We start from the raw sequence: 16,738 nt of genomic DNA on the forward strand, positions 1-16,738 counted from the left end.
TACACCTGTGCTCATCGCATTTCATCCTCTCCATGTACTCATCAATATTCACCCCCCCCCACCCCCACAGATTCTTCCCCTCACCTACAAAGGCAGGAAACCTAACAAACCCACATGATTCTTTGCAACGCGGCTGGAAACAGGAGACAGCTGAAGGGAATCACGTGGACACAGAGAGCGTGCAAACTCCACACAGACAGAGACAAGAATTGAAGCTGGATCTCTGGAGCTGTGAGGCAGTTGCTCTCCCTTCTGTACCTTAGTACCATCCCAGAGGTGTTGTTGGAAATTGAAGGAGCCTCCTTCTGAGAAGCAGAACACGTTTCGAAATTCCTGTCATCAAAACCATGCTTCCTCTGCCTGTCTCCTCTCACTCCTCCTCTACATCTGGTGAATACCGGCTTTCAATTTAATTTAACTTGATTTTACTTTGTCATCCCTGACTCCAAGTTGAGAATGCTCAAAGGAGAGGGGAGTGGTTCTTGATTCACAAGCAACCTTCTGGAGCTGACGCTGTCCACATCAGTTAGTCAATGACAGGAAATTGCTTGAGTTTATAATTTGAGATTGAGAGACTGAACTTGAAAATCTTTGATCACAAAATGGTTTTGTCAGGGTTGCTGATCAATCTGATTCAGTTTCTGAAGTGATAACTGATGTTGTGTAGGAAACCACATGAATGAATGTTGTGTATAGAGATGGCTTTTTGTAAGTCCCTCCATGTGAATAGTGGAAGCCCACAGAAGTTAGAGTGGGGAAAGATGATGTAGAGATTAGTATTTTGAGGTGGCATAATGAATTAAAATCTTGTATTTCTTTAGAAAAAAATAACATATAGATTACATGATAATTATTCATTTTTTATTAAAATGTGGGATCCATATTTAAAATGTATGGGTCTTAGAACATGTTAACTATAATATTCTAAATATTTTTTAATTAATATGTTGTATTATGATATTTTAATTTTTATATAAGGCTCCAATAGTTTGTAGAAATAGGGATAATTTGGGGTTTTTGTTAAGAGGGTTGGGGGATTGGGGTTGGCACGGGTTATTAATGTACTAATTTAAGATTATCTATTTTACTAATATATTTTTGTAACAACGGGATTTGTATTTTTGATTGTATTATCTCTTTTTTAAATATTATAAATAACATTTTTTTTTTAAAGTTAGAGTGGGATAGAACCATAGAAGAGTACAGCTCAGTCCCTCTATTCAGTGCATACCTATAATTCTGCTTCGTTCCTTTGACTTGCACCTGGACCGTAGCTCTCCAGACTCCTCCCATCCATGTACTTTTCGAAATTTTCCTTTGATATCAAAATCGATCCCACCTTCAGCTGGCAGCTCGTTCTACACCCTCACCAGTCTCTGAGAGCTCCCCCCTAATGTTCCTCTTAAACATTTCACCCTTAACCCATGACCTCTAATTCTTGTTTCATTGAACCTCAGTCTATCTAAATCCCTCATAACTTTGTTTACCTCTACCAAACGTGCCTAAACCACCACCTCCAGCAGCACATTCCATTCATCCACCACCCTCTGTGTGTGTATATTAAAAAAAAATCACCCTCAAGTTCCCATGAAATCTCCCCCTAGGGCGGCATGGTTAGCATAATACTGTTACAGTGGCAGTGGCCAGGACCGGGGTTTAAATCCTACGCTGTCGGTAAGGAGCTTGTACATTTTCCCTGTGATTGCATGGGTTTCCTCCAGGTTCCTCCAACCCTTCAAAACCTACTGGGGACTGTAGGGCAATTAGGTGTATGTGGGTGGCATGGGCTAATGGGCCAAAAGGGCCTGTTACCATACTGTATGTTTACATTTGAATTAAAAAATTTAAATTAAAAAAAATCATCTCACCCATATTCTGTAGTTACTGATTCTCCTTCTCAGGGGGTGGGGGGTGGGGGGGGGGGGTGGTAAAGACTCTCTGTGTTCATCCAATCATTTCCTCTCCTGATTTCCTCTATGTGATCACCCTTTGTCCTCCTGAGCTCCATTGCCTACTCATCATCTCCCTAGAGCTCAGGCCCCAGGTCCTGGCAGCATCCTTATAAATCTTCTTTGCCCCCTCTCCAGTGTGACAACATCTCTTCAGTAGCACAGTGACCAAAACGGAACACAATAATCCAAATGGGTACTCACTAACATCGTGTAATACTGCAGCACGACCTCCCAGCGTTTATACTCAATACTCTGGCTGATGAAGGCCAATGTGCCAAAAGCCTTTTCAACCACTTTATCTACCCATGACACCACTTTTAAGAAGCTATGTGCCTATATTCCCAGATCTCTCTGCTCTGTAATGCTCCCCAGATCCCTCCCACTCGCTGTGTAGAATGTTAGATCTCACAATAAGCAACACTTCACATTTCTTGGTGTTAAATTCCATCCTGCTCACCTGCCCAAGCAATCAAGATCCTTCTGCAATTTTTGGTAAATGTTTTCACTATCTACAATGCCAAACACTTTAGTATCACTTGTAATCAGGTTTCTATAATGGCGTCCACATCCCAGTCATATGTGTTTATCTATGCCCTGCTTTCTGTGACAAGCTTCCAGCATTAAAATAGGCATAATTTAAACCAACAGTCCTTCCTCGCTCCCTGTCTTACTCCTGGCCAGTGAACTTTCTCTCATCATCCTTCATGCTAACTTCTAACTTCTCACCTGCCTCTGACCTACACCCCCCTGAATCCAAAGTCATTTTTCCTGATCACGATCATTCATCTCCACGAAGCCTTTCCAAAGCATTGGCTGGAATATTTGGAGAAATGAGATTAACTGCTTTGTCCATTTCTCTGCCTTTGTGGTAAATGATCAAGAGTGTTACAACTGAATATCTACCCTTTTAGTCACTACGAGAAAACCTTCAGAGCCTGACTGTGAGAAACTGGAGCTGTTTTAAGTGGAGACATGCTATACTGCAGATGCTGGAATCTGGAGCAAAAATTGAGCTGCTGTAGGAAATCAGCATCCATGGAGGGAAATGGAGAGCCCATGTTTCAAGTCAAGACTCCTGATGAAGAGCTTTGACCCAGTGTCACTCACTTGTCCACATGCCCCAACCCTGTAGAGGGCTGCCAGTTCCATGAGAGCTGCAGACATATTATATGATCCCTCCATACCAACTTCTAACCTCTGATCTACACCCCCTCTGAATCCAAAGTCACTTTTCAGGATACAATCATTCATCTTCAGAGGCAGTCACACTTGCTCCACCACCCCCCCCCCCCCCCCCCCAGCACCACCTCCACCCTTCCCACCACCATCCAGTGGGCAGGTACTTCAAGGACTGTTTCCAGCTGTGAAAAAAACCTCTTAAATGGAGCTCTCATCGGTGAAAGATTTAGCCTTTCTTCTGTTCTTTAAATGTACACTTTTTACTCTGTTCCGCCTGACTAATGTTCAGCCACTTCCTACACTTATTTATTTGTTATTATTGTATTACCTGCTGTATGAGTTGACTTGCTTGGATAGCAGGCAAAACAAAGCTTATTTTCTGTATTTTAGTACTTGACAATAGTGTAGCAGTTAGCACATTATTACATGGCCAGTGACCTGGGTTCGAACCCAGCACTGTCAGTAAGGAGTTTGTACATTCTCCCCACGTCTCTGTGGATTTTTTCCCGGGTGCTCCAGTTTCCTCCCACGTAGGGTTAGTCAGTTTAATGGATCACATGGATGTATTTGGGCAGTGCAGGTTCATGGGCCGGAAGGGACTGTTACCATGCTGTATCACTAAATTGGGAATTAAAAAAAAATCTGTTCAGCCAGTTCTTCACAATGGAGCAAGTTCCCTTGGGAGTCCACAAATTTGGCTTGCGTCCCTGCTCTCAACTAACCTCCCAGTCCCAGAAACTCCCTCACCTCCACTGCAGCCTCTGCTCTTGTGCAAGGTGCCTCGATGGGTATTCCAAACCTTATTTGCCCGCTGGTGGAAGGATTTGCATTTGGCACTTGGACTTTAATGAATGCCAGCTCTTCAGTGCCACATGGAGGAGAGTGGGCAGATTGACAGGAGAATGCTCTCGTCACCTCACACATCTTTCTTGCCCATGCAGATGCTGATGCCCCTGTGGCAGGGGCTCCTGGAGCCCCAATGGACCTCACATATTATGATGCCAACAAGGACTACGTCATCCTCACCTGGAAACCTCCAAACATCACCAAGGAGAGTCCCGTGATCGGATATTTTGTTGATAGGTACTGTGGCAGGGCAGAGGTGGGGAGGGGAGACCAGACTCTCATCTCAAAGGATCCTCTGATTTGGTGAGCATCCCACAAAATAGTTGGGGATTTTGGCTCAAGGGCACTATTCCATTTTGTGTTCCCCTTGCCTTGTGATGAAGGATGTCACTTGACTGTCTCCAACCTCCACTTCAAGTTCAAGTTTATTATCATCTGACTGGATGCGTACAATCAGACGAAACAGTGTTTCTCCGGACCACAGTGCACACACATTGCGCACACAATACACAGCACATATAGGCATAAAAATGTAAATATTTTAGAATAATTTACTTGTCTCATTTATAAGAGATCCAAGGTTACGGGATAGTACATAAAACATTACAGCACAGTACAGGCCCTTTGGGCCACAACGTTGTGCCGACCTATTTGAACCTACTCAACAATCTAAGCCTTCCCACCTCACACCCATAACCCTCTTGTTTTTTACTGCATCCATCTGCCCGTCTTTTAAGTGTCCCTACTGTACCAGCCTCAACCAGCAGCAATGCATTCCTGGCTCCCATTACTCTCTGTGTAAATAAATAAAAAAGACCCCTGATGTCTACTCTAAACTTTCCTTCCCTCACCTGTTATTTACTGCTGTCACCCTGGGAAAAATGTACTGCCCCTCATAATCTTGTAGCCCTCTGTTAAGTCACCTCTCATCCTGGTTCACTCCATAGAGAAAGCCCTGTAAACCTTGCCTCATAAGACATGTTCTCCAATCCAGTCCATATCACAGTAAATCTTCTCTGCACCCTTTCCACAGAATGGAGCACAATATTCCAGGTGCATTCTTTGGCTTGGCTTCGCGGACGAAGATTTATGGAGGGGGTAAAAAGTCCACGTCAGCTGCAGGCTCGTTTGTGGCTGACAAGTCCGATGCGGGACAGGCAGACACGATTGCAGCGGTTGCAGGGGAAAATTGGTTGGTTGGGGTTGGGTGTTGGGTTTTTCCTCCTTTGCCTTTTGTCAGTGAGGTAGGCTCTGCGGTCTTCTTCAAAGGAGGTTGCTGCCCGCCAAACTGTGAGGCGCCAAGATGCACGGTTTGAGGCGATATCAGCGCACTGGCGGTGGTCAATGTGGCAGGCACCAAGAGATTTCTTTAGGCAGTCCTTGTACCTTTTCTTTGGTGCACCTCTGTCACGGTGGCCAGTGGAGAGCTCGCCATATAACACGATCTTGGGAAGGCAATGGTCCTCCATTCTGGAGACGTGATCCATCCAGCGCAGCTAGATCTTCAGCAGCATGGACTCGATGCTGTCGACCTCTGCCATCTCGAGTACTTCGACGTTAGGGATGTAAGCGCTCCAATGGATGTTGAGGATGGAGCGGAGACAACGCTGGTGGAAGCATTCTAGGAGCCGTAGGTGGTGCCGGTAGAGGACCCATGATTCGGAGCCGAACAGGAGTGTGGGTATGACAACGGCTCTGTATATGCTTATCTTTGTGAGGTTTTTCAATTGGTTGTTTTTCCAGACTCTTTTGTGTAGTCTTCCAAAGGCGCTATTTGCCTTGGCGAGTCTGTTGTCTATCTCATTGTCGATCCTTGCATCTGATGAAATGGTGCAGCCGAGATAGGTAAACTGGTTGACCGTTTTGAGTTTTGTGTGCCCGATGGAGATGTGGGGGGGCTGGTAATCATGGTGGGGAGCTGGCTGATGGAGGACCTCAGTTTTCTTCAGGCTGACTTCCAGGCCAAACATTTTGGCAGTTTCCGCAAAGCAGGACGTCAAGCGCTGAAGAGCTGGCTCTGAATGGGCAACTAAAGCTTTAGTCCAGGTGCATACCATTCATCAATCTCATAGCCTGCGGGAAGAAGCTATTCCCCAGCCTGGCAGTCCTGCTTCTGTACTTCCTTCCTGATGGCAGTAGATGGGAAGGGTCCTCAATAATTCTTTGAACCCTATTCAAGCAACGATCTCAGGGAATGTGGTCAGTAGAGGAAAGGGAGACCCATTTGTTCTTCCGGACTTTTTTGATGATCCTCTGGATTGACACCTGGTCCAAAGCTTTGCAGCTATGGAACCACACAACAATGCAGCCAGACAAGACGCTCAATTTTGCTTCTGTAAAATGTCGAGATGGGGTGATAATGTGACAATCCTGACTTCCGATTGGAAGACAGTAAAGGATTAATCGGAGCATGCATCACCCACTGACAGTAAAACTCTAATAATGATGGAGACCTAACTTCAGGGAAAAGGCAGGAACCAGCAAACTGTTCAATGGACTGCCCTGCACCATTCACACTGCATTAGTTTCCATTTCTGCAGCGGGTGAAGCTGATGGAGTTAGAAGGGCAGAAAACTCTGGATTTTATTGTGTTGATGATGAGAATGAGTTTATTGTCATATACAGAGCACAAAATTCTTGTTGATAATGGTTCATTGTTTTCTGAAAGACTCATCTGGACTAGGCACCAAAATTCTTGTTGATAATGGTTCATTGTTTTCTGAAAGACTCATCTGTGTCCTGGACCATTTCCGGCTTTTGCTGTGTGTTCAGTAAAGGTCTGGATCCTCCGCTTCCTTGAGAGCAGGTGGGGACTTGACCGTCTTCTGACCACAGAGTGGGACACAGCCTCTCTCAAGGCAGCACCAGCTTCAGACTACTGCCAGGGTGTGACCGATTCCACTGCTCGAGCCATTGCAACCCAAGCCCTGCCCTGTGTGTGCAGCGCAGACTTGGTTCATTTTTCCAACCCTTGACGTTTATCATTTCTATTCATGTTATTTGTTGCATGTTAAGATTTTGCAAAAATTGTTGTCCTCATTTGCAATTTGGACAAAACCAAAGATGGCTGATTGAAACTTAAACAAGAAAATCTGCAGATTCTGGGATCGAATGCAGGACACAATAGTGCTGCAGAAATTCAGCAGGTCACACAGCATCCATAAGAAGTGAAAAGCAGGAGCCCTTAAGTCTGAAACATCACTTTTATTTCCTATGGATACTGCGTGACCTGCTGAGTTTCACGGTACTTGTGTAATGCAAATGACCGATTGAAATATGACTTTAAATTTGACAATTCAAGGCCACAGTGTTCATGGCAGTTGTAAAAGTGCCAGACGTTCTCATTGTTTTTGCAGATGTGAAGCTGGGACAGAGAACTGGATCCAATGCAACGATGCCCCGGTTAAAATTTGCAAATATCCTGTGACTGGCCTGTTTGAAGGGCGCTCCTACATTTTCCGTGTGCGGGCCGTGAATAAAAGTGGGATCAGCAAACCTTCCAGAGTCACAGACGCAGTAACGGCCATTGACCCAGCTGATTTTGCAAGGCTGCAGAGTGAGTGCCTTCTGTTCAGAGACCACGTCTGGGTGGTTCTGTACTTCATCTCGTGCCTTCACAGTCGGGCGCAGGAGACTGCACACTCTGGCAACTGGAGCAAAAAAAAACAATATATTGAAAGATTTCAGCAGGTCGAGCAGGCATCAATGGGAGAAAAAGAATGAACCTTGATGAAGGGTTCCAACCTGAAGCATTGGCAATGCTTTCTCCTCCACTGATGCTACCCAACCCATTGAGTTCCTCTAGCACACAAGGTGCTCTGTGATTAGTAAGGAATCACTTTAGGTGGGATGTGAGCAGAAAGTAAAAGTTTGAGAACCATTGTTTTAATCATCCCTCATTGACTCATTATGTGCACCGTTTCAGAACTCTGAAGGAAATGGGCCAATGACCATTTTTCTCAAGCAAAATATTTCCGTAACGATTGGGTCTAGAGCAGTGGTTGTCAACCTTCCCTTCCCACCTTAAGCGATCCCTTACTAATCACAGAGCACCAATGGCATAGGGATTACTGTATGTGAGTGGAAAGAAAAAGTTTGAAAACTATTTTGCTAGAGGAGTAATTAAAGAACATACCTCAAAAAATGGCTTTGAAGTGTCCCAAACCACTAGAAACCAGGAACAACATCCTCAAATATTCTCCAGGACTCTGGGTGTTCATCATAAATTGTAGTTGTCCCATGGTCTACCTCCTGTTCAGTCAGCATTTTTTGTGGATTTCGCATTCTGACCAAAAACCATCTGGCACAAGAACAAGTAGAAAGGTGGAACAGGTCAGGCAGCATCTGTGGAGTGAAGCTGATATTTTAAGTCGAGGATTCTCATATGACCTGGAAGAGTGAGAGGAGAAGTGTGGTTTAAGATGCAGGAAGGGTGCAGGGCTGGTGGGCAGGACACCTGCTAGAGTAAAGACAATGTCATTAAGGCCACAATTACTTTAATTAGCAAACACTGGGGAGAAGCAAGTTGTTCCACAGGACTGAAGGATGGCAAATGTGGTGCTGCTGTTTAGAAAGGGCAGTAAGTGTTATCCGGCTAATGTCAGACCTGTTAGTCTGAGATCAGTGAGAGGGAAACTGCTGGAGAAGATTCAGAGAGATAGAGTCCACTTACGGTTGAAAGGCCGAGAAGATTAAGGAGAGCCTGGATGGATTTGTGCGTGGGAAAATGCGCCTCACAAATTTGATAGAATGTTTTGAAGAGATCTCAGAGGTAAATCCTTTGCACAACGAGTGCCTGGAACGCCTTGCCAGGGGTGATGGTGAAGGCTGGTATAATAGGGACATTCATAAGACTCTTCGTTAGGCACATGGATGTCGTTAAAAAGTCGAGGGTTTATGGGTGTGAGGTGGAAAAAAATTAGCAGTAGGTTTACACAGGTCGGCACAAAATCATAGGCTAAAGGGCCTGGACTGTGCTATAAGGTTAGATAAGGGCAAGGCAGTTGATATTATTTATATAGAATTTAGTGAAGCATTTGATATGGTCCCACATGCATTTGCGATAGTTTTATTCTGGTCAGAATGCAGCTGTGAAAAGGAAAAGGTTCAGTACTTTTCTTGGGTCTCAGTTCAAAGCAGACTGAACCCACCTGCTTCCAGTAAAATTACCAGGACGTTTGGTAACTTGGTTCCAGTGACTGTTTCACAGGGAAGGGGACCCTTAACCTTTGAGTAGAGTCCAAAGGGGGCCATAGCCAAAAAAAAAGTTGAGAGTGGCTGATCTGGGGGATGTCCACAAGTCCATTGTCAGAGGGAAATGGAGCTTGATCATTGTTCTGTTGTCAGATTGGAAGCATGTACTGCTGTGGAATAACCGGCTCTGTTCCCAGCAATATAATGCTTGAAAATGTTTATTCATCCACAGTTGTAGCCTGAGGAAAACTAAATGAAATAGTGGTGAAAGTGTGACAGTGATTCCAAACTACAGAGAGCTGATTTGTAACGGGAGTCCTGATACTTCATCCTCAGTCATGGAAACTGTGGCCATGACATTGTTTATGGAGGCATTTTGGCCTCTGGAAGAATAGCAAGTGGCACTTCTGTCGACTCTTATTAATTAAATGACCATGGATGAGCCACTCTGTCAGCCTCAAAGAAAATGGCTCACATAAAATGAGTAGCCACTGTGGGTTACTCAGGAGTTAAACAAGTCTCCAGAAGCAGTTGTCCATTGTAAACCCAAGCATGCTGGGAACCTCAGCAGGTTATGAAGCATCCACAGGAAGCAAAGGGGAGCCCACGTTTCAGGCCTGGGTCCTTAAAATTGGGCACCAGTTCCAGGATATCACTGGTCTGATCGATGGAAAAATCCTCATGGACACCAAACCGGGAAGTAAACAGGATCCTTTTTATTTAGCTTTTCGGACAAAGCAACTTAAGATTTGGTGACAGATTGTCAAGGTAGATAAGAAGGTAAATTAAACTGAACAATATATTAAATTCTTCTAAATCTTAGAACTTTTAAAAGTTATTCTGAGGGTCTGACAATTCATACAATAAAAATTATTTTTCCGTGGTTTTTCACAGAACATAGAGCAGTTCAGTCCAGGAACAGGCCCTTCAATGCTTGAACATTGCTCCGAACAACAGGCCCACCTGCTTCAGTCCCACTTGCCCACACTAAGCCCAGACCCCTCCAATCCCCGCCCTTTCATGAGGTTATCCAGGTGTTTCTGAAAGGAAGCTAGCGTACCTGTCTCCACCACTTTGTTTGGCACCTCGTTCTATATGCCCACCAGCCTCAGTTCGTCACTCTAAATCCCATCTGCTCTCCTTATGTTTATACCCTCTCATCATTGATTCTCCCACTCCAGGAAGGAGACTGTCACTATTCACCTTATCAATTCCCCTCATGATTTTATAGATCTCAATAAGATTCCTTTCACCCTCCTACACTGTAAGAAAAACAGGCCTAGTTTTTCCACTCTCACGATAACGCAGCTTCTCTAATCCTGCCAACAACTTTGTAATCCTCTTCTTTACCCTTTCCAACTTTATAATATCCTTCCTGCAGATCAGCAACCAACACTGCACACAATATTCCAAGAATTGCCTCACCAACATCTTGTACAACTTCAACACAGCTCCCAACACTATATTCAATGCCCCAACTGCTGAAGACAAGCATCCCAACCACTCTCTTCTCTACTCTGTCTACTTGTGCTGCCATCGTTGAAGAGCTCTGTACCTGCACTCCAAGGACCCTCTGTTCCACACTCTTTAGGACCCTGCATTAAACAGTAATTCCTACCCTGCTTCGATTGACCCAAATGCAGCACCTTGCACTTCTCCGAGTTGAACTTGTCTGCCATTCCTTTGCCCAGTTCCTCATATGGTCTAGATCCAATTGTAAAGCCAAGTATCTTTATTCACTGTCTACTGTAGCACACATTTTCGTATCATCAACCCGTCTCCTTGTACAGGTCACCTCTGCCCCAGAAGAGATCCCAATTGTTTATAACTTTGAACCCCTCCCTCCTGCACCAACTGCCCACCAAATGTTCACACACCCCTTCCTCGTACTACTTCTTTCACTGGCACATGGCACTACGCGTAATCCAAATGATCACCACCTTGGAGGTCCGACTTTCTGGCCTTCATCCAAACATGATGCATTTGTTTTGCCGGACGTCATCTCGTTTCTTACCTATTCCATTGTTCCCCTTCTACGGTTTCCTGTCTACTGTTCTTGTTCCACCATTCCTGTACATCTGCTCCCGTTCCACAGCTGCCAGTCCTCCACTTCCATTCCGTCACTCATGGTTCGCTGTCCCCATTCCACTGATCACTCCTGCTCCACTACCTCTGCTCCACCGCTCCTGCTCGATTGTAGGAAGACATTGTTTCATGGGCCTCCCCAAACATTTAGACCTTTGTAATAAGAAGAAAACAAGAGAGCAACAAGCATTTTGTTCATATTTTTGTTTGCTTCCAGGAATGGCAAAGGTTCTTGATTATATGTGCTTCTCTGTTGATCAACATTTTAATTTTGCTATTTCCTTTCTCAGCCATTCACTTTGATGAAAGCAGACAGATTGTTATTTCCCAAGACGACTTGGAAGGTAGATGCTTTTTCTGTGCTTTTTAATTCTGGCTCTTAAAAGTTAAGAAATATAGCAAATATTGTATGACATGTGTGTATCAAATTTATCTCTACTACCACAGTGTGAGGATTAACCCTTTCTTTACCAGAGTAAGGTGGAAATTGGTCACGACACATTGGGATCGATTTTGGCAGAAAATGGCCTCTGATCAATCCTGCATCCAATTATTTTTGTTACCATTGCAGTACATAGAAATGAAAACAAGAGAGTTATCAGACTGTTGTCTTTAATTTAATTTTGAATTTAAAATTAAAATTGTCCTGACAAACAAGAGGCAGTCCACTGTGCAGCTGATAAAGTTGCTATCTCATAGCTCTGGGTTGAGGGTTCGATTTTTGATCTCCATTCTGTCTGTGTGGAGTTTGCATGTTCTCATTGGGTGCTTTTGTTCCTCCCACATCCCAAAGATGTTCAGGTGGCTTAATTGGCTGCCGTAAATTGTTCCCAGTATCAGCAAGGGGGTAGAATCTGGGTAGTTGATGGGAATGTGGGGAGAGAATTTCAGACAGTGTGCCGACTCACAGTGCTTCAGTTGGGGTCTGACCAAAGTTTTATACAGATGGAACAAAACCTCCCTCCTCTTGTACTCAGTACATCAACTCATACAGGCCAGAGTTCAAATGGAGTTAAAACAAGAAAATCTGCAAATGCTGGGTCATGTGCAATACATAATGGTGTTGGAGAAATTCAGCAGGTCACACAGCGTCCACAGGAAGTAAAGGGCAGTCAATGTTTCAGGCTTGAGCCCTTCATCAGGAATAAATCCTTACTCCTGATGAAGGGCTTAGGGCTAAAACGTAGGTGAAAAGACAAAACGCTGGAGAAACTCAACTGGTCAATCGGTGTCCTTTATGTAGCAATGGTAAAAATACAGAACCAACATTTCTGGCTTGAACCCTTCATCAAGGTGTGAGAGAATGCTGGCAGGTGTCTGAACAAAAGGATGGGGGGTGGGTGGTGGGAAAGAGGGGGGCAAAGGCAGAAGGTGATAGGTGGAGAAGGAAGGGAGAGGACAGCAGTGATGGCTGGGTGTGTGGAGGGGGAGAACTGGAAAGGGGGAGGGGGAAAAAAGGATAGCAGAAAGCACTCTCAGCTGGAGAGTGGCCAGATGGAAAATCAGGTGTTGTTTCTCTGATCTGGTCTTGGTGGGACAGTACACAATGCCATGGGCAGACATGGGGGAGTGGAAATGTGACACAGAATTGAAATGGTTGACTACTGGGAGGTCTTTGTAGTGGAGGGAAAAGCAAATTCACAATTTGTGACCAGTCTCTCCGATGTAGAGAAAGCCATAAAGGGAGCACCGGATGCAGTAAATCAGTCCTGTGAATATATGTTTGGATATCCCACCCCTTCCATCCTTTTGCTTGGACACCAACTGATACTTTGTTTTATTCCTTGATGAAGGACTCAACCCTGAAACGTTGGTTATGTAGTTTTACCTTTGCTACATAAAGGACACTGTTTGACCTACTGTGTTTCTCCAGCATTTTGTGCTTTTACTTCAAGTACAGTGTCTACAGATTTTTGTGATTTACTTCTGAAATGTAGGTAACCCTTTACTTCCGATGGATGCTTCATGACCTGTGGATTTCTTCAGCAAGTTTGCATGTTGTCCCAGAATCCATTCACCTTCTTCACCCTGTTATCCCACTGCACTTTTGGTTTTCATGGCAAGATCCCCTGGTTTCTCAGCACTCCCTAAGACCTCACCATTCATGGTGGATGTCCTGACTTCATTAGTACTTCAAAATGCATCATCTCATATTGATCAGGATTAAACTCCAATTGCCATTTTTCAGCCCATTTCCCCAACACATTCATATCCCCCTGTAAACTTTCTCCATTAATCTTTGTGTCATCTGCAGTCTCACTGATCATGCCACCTTCATCGAACTCCAAATCGTTCATGTATATAGCAAACAAGAAAGATCCCAGCAGTGATCCCTGTCGCAAGCATCCAATCACAAAAGAAAAATGGTCCAAAACGATCTTGGATCTAACTTGCCCTAGAACCCACAGCATCTGTCTCCCACGTGGAACATTGTGAAGACCTTATTGTGGTCAATGTAAACCAGTTCTGCTCCACTGGCCTCCTAAATGTGCATTGTTACCTCCTCAAAATGTTCAATCAAATTGGTCAAATAGCATCTGCCTTTAATCCTGTTCCCCAGAAGTTTTTCCCCCACTGCCTTTCTTGAAAAGCTATGTTATCCTCCGTTCATCTAGTCCCGTACTTTTGGCAGTGAAGATTTACAAATCTCCTCTACGTTCCCAGAAATCTCTATCATGCCTCCCACAGTAGTCTGAGACAAATCACATCTGGCCCTGAGGGATTAGCCACTTTTAAGCTTGCTGAGGCATCGAGCACCTTTATTTGTGGAGAACTGCAGAAGACCCCTTCACTGAATTCTCCAGTTACAAAGTCTGTTTCCTTTATGAACACTGATGGAAAGGATTCATTTTGGAGCCTCTGGCTCAGCCCACAGATTACCCCTGTTTGACTCGAATGGGTCTCACTCTTTCCCGAGTTATTCTGTTATCCCCAGTAGACTCGTCAAATACCTTTAGATTGACCTTCATCCTGTCTGTCAGTGTTCATTCATAACATTTCTTTGCCTTCCTGATTTCCTTCATAAGAGTCTCCCTAAGCTTAATATATTCGTCTGCCTTTAGTTCCCTATACCTGTCATATGCTTCCCATTTTACCTTGATCCAACCCTCAGTATCGCTTGACATCCAGAGTTTCTTGTGCATTATCCCCTGGCTAAACATGTTGGGGTTAAACTCTTGTTATTTCTCCTTTGATATTTGCTGCAAGCATATGCTCCCAATCTTCCTTCGCCAGGTCCTGTCTTATTTTAAATAAATCCCTGCCCCCCCCCACCTAATTTAAGACCTTTATTCCTGAACTGTCCTTATCTATTTACTTAATCACTTTTAAACATGGACTTGTGGCTCCTGTCTCCAAAATGTTCTTCCACTGGTTCAAGCTTTATTATCATCCGATTGTACAAGTTCAACCCGACAAAACAGCGTTTTCTGATCCTCAGAGCAAAAGCACAATCCATGTGCACCGGTTTCAGTTGGTCGACTGTGAGTAGTTCCTTCCTGCCCCCAATGTCCAGAGTGAAAGTCTTTCCCGATCGGTGGAGGATCTTGTACGGGTCCTCGCACGGGTGCTGCAAGGGGGTCAGGTGCGAGCCACGCTGGACCAACACCAACTCCACTGAGGCCAGCTCTTTGGACATGTTCGCCTGGTGGGTCGGTGGAGGGGGTGCCAGTGAGGTGAGTCTGTTGCGGAGGTCTGTGAGAAGGGTTGGGATCTCACCTCCGGATTCTGCGCCCACTCTGAAAACTCCCCTGGTAATGACAACGGTGCACCGTAGACGAGTTCCGCCAAGCAGGATGGGGCCTCGTGCTCTCATGCTGGATTCAAGGGTGGTCAGGGGCAGCACACTCAACTCTGTTCTGGTGTCCACCAGGAATCATCGTCTGTTGGTCTTGTCAACTACATGTAAGAGGCTGTTCATGTGGCCAGCCGTCACGGCCATCAGCGGCGGCTGGCCTGGTCCTTTCCCTGGTACGAGCAGGGTTGGCAGCACTTGCAGGCTTTGGCTCCCCAGCATTGGTGGTCGAAACACCAGGTGGATTGGTGCTCCTCCTTCCTCTATCTGGGGGCGGGCTGTGGCAGACTGGGTCCAGGGCGGGTAACCTGGTTCATGACGGCCTCATTGTCTTGTTTAGTTCACCACAGCACGTTGGCTTGGGCTGCAACCTTCCTGGGGTCTGAGAAGTCCTTGTCCACTTGTAGGAGCTAGATGTCTTCCGGCATTTGTTCAAGGAAGGCTTGCTCAAATATTAGGCAGGGCTTGTGACCTTCTGCCAGTGCAAGCATTTCATCCATTCAGGCGGATGGGGCTCTTTCCCCCAGGCCATCAAGGTGCATCAGCCTGACCGTGCGCTGCTGATGGGAGAGACCAAAGGTGCCCAGGAGGAGGGCTTTCAGGGCCACATACTTGCCCTCCTCTGGAGGATCGTGAATCAGGTCATCCACTCTAACCGCGGTTTCTTCATCAAGGGCGCTCACCACATGGTAGAACATGGTGGAGTCCAAGGTGATCTGCCAGAGTTGAAACTGCACCTCCGCCTGCCCGAACTATGTGTAGGATTGATGGGTCCAAAGTGGGTTGGGGGGGTGAAGGGGAGTTACACAGACACAGCGCTGGTCGCCGATGAATTCATGTTTGGAAACTAGATAACGTCTGGGTTCTGCGGGGTCATCAATGTAGCAGCTGCTACAACACAAAACATCACTGAACTTGGTGGGGTTTCCATTTGAACTGTTTATTTGAATTTCATGTGCTCCGCTTAAAGGCCAACGGGAGTTCTGCCCTGCACAGCAGTGATGTCATCATGTTGCCCGGGGCGCAAGCTGTGGCCTAAGCCATGAGGCAATGAACAAGCCCCAACGGCGCCATCTTTCTGTAGCTGCCCCAACAGCGCGGCGGTACAAACGGGACAGGTTCGCTCACAGAGATGTGCGCAGCCGCACAAGCTCCTTTAAGGTTTTTGTCACATCTGAGTGCCTGCCTTAAATGCCTGAGTTAATGTCAACAGTGTTGTTTATTTTGCCAAATAAATTAAATCCTGAGATTCAAACATTTCCCATCAGCTATTGGCTCAATTTCTTCACCTCACTGCAGTTTACCATGATAACTGCTCACTAAGTACATTCAACTAAACATTAAGAATTCAGTTAAGATTAAGGTCATCACTTGACTTGTTCTGCACTCTCTGCGCGAACAAGTTCTCCCTAATGTTCTCCTAACACTTCACAGTTCACCCTTAACCTGTGTCCTCTAGTTCTTGTCTCACCCAACTTGGTGGAAAAGGCTTTTTATACCAAAGCAACTCCTGCCAATCTTTGGGAAACTAAAATCTCTCTGCACGACAACCCTACTGCACCACATTTTTCTACTATTTGCCGATATACCTGTTTCTAAATGTCCTGTCGATTGCTGGGAGGCCAGTAATACACCCCAACCAAAGTGACAACACCCATTTAGAACTTGATCTCTACCCACATTCCTCAAT

At 45.3% G+C, this 16,738-nt stretch overlaps 1 protein-coding gene across 8 annotated transcripts in view; it reads left to right on the forward strand.

Annotated features, from left to right (window-relative positions):
* Positions 1–16,738, forward strand: part of myom2b (myomesin 2b) — a 163,846-nt gene that overhangs the window by 57,351 nt on the left and 89,757 nt on the right. For all 8 annotated transcript variants that reach the window (XM_069885214.1, XM_069885211.1, XM_069885212.1 and 5 more), the window contains 3 exons: positions 4,073–4,214; positions 7,334–7,533; positions 11,546–11,599. In XM_069885214.1, the coding sequence (XP_069741315.1) occupies positions 4,073–4,214; positions 7,334–7,533; positions 11,546–11,599 (396 nt within the window). The remainder of the gene's footprint in view (positions 1–4,072; positions 4,215–7,333; positions 7,534–11,545; positions 11,600–16,738) is intronic.

The sequence above is a fragment of the Narcine bancroftii genome, chromosome 6 (assembly GCF_036971445.1).
Source record: "Narcine bancroftii isolate sNarBan1 chromosome 6, sNarBan1.hap1, whole genome shotgun sequence".
Taxonomy (NCBI): Eukaryota; Metazoa; Chordata; class Chondrichthyes; order Torpediniformes; family Narcinidae; genus Narcine; species Narcine bancroftii.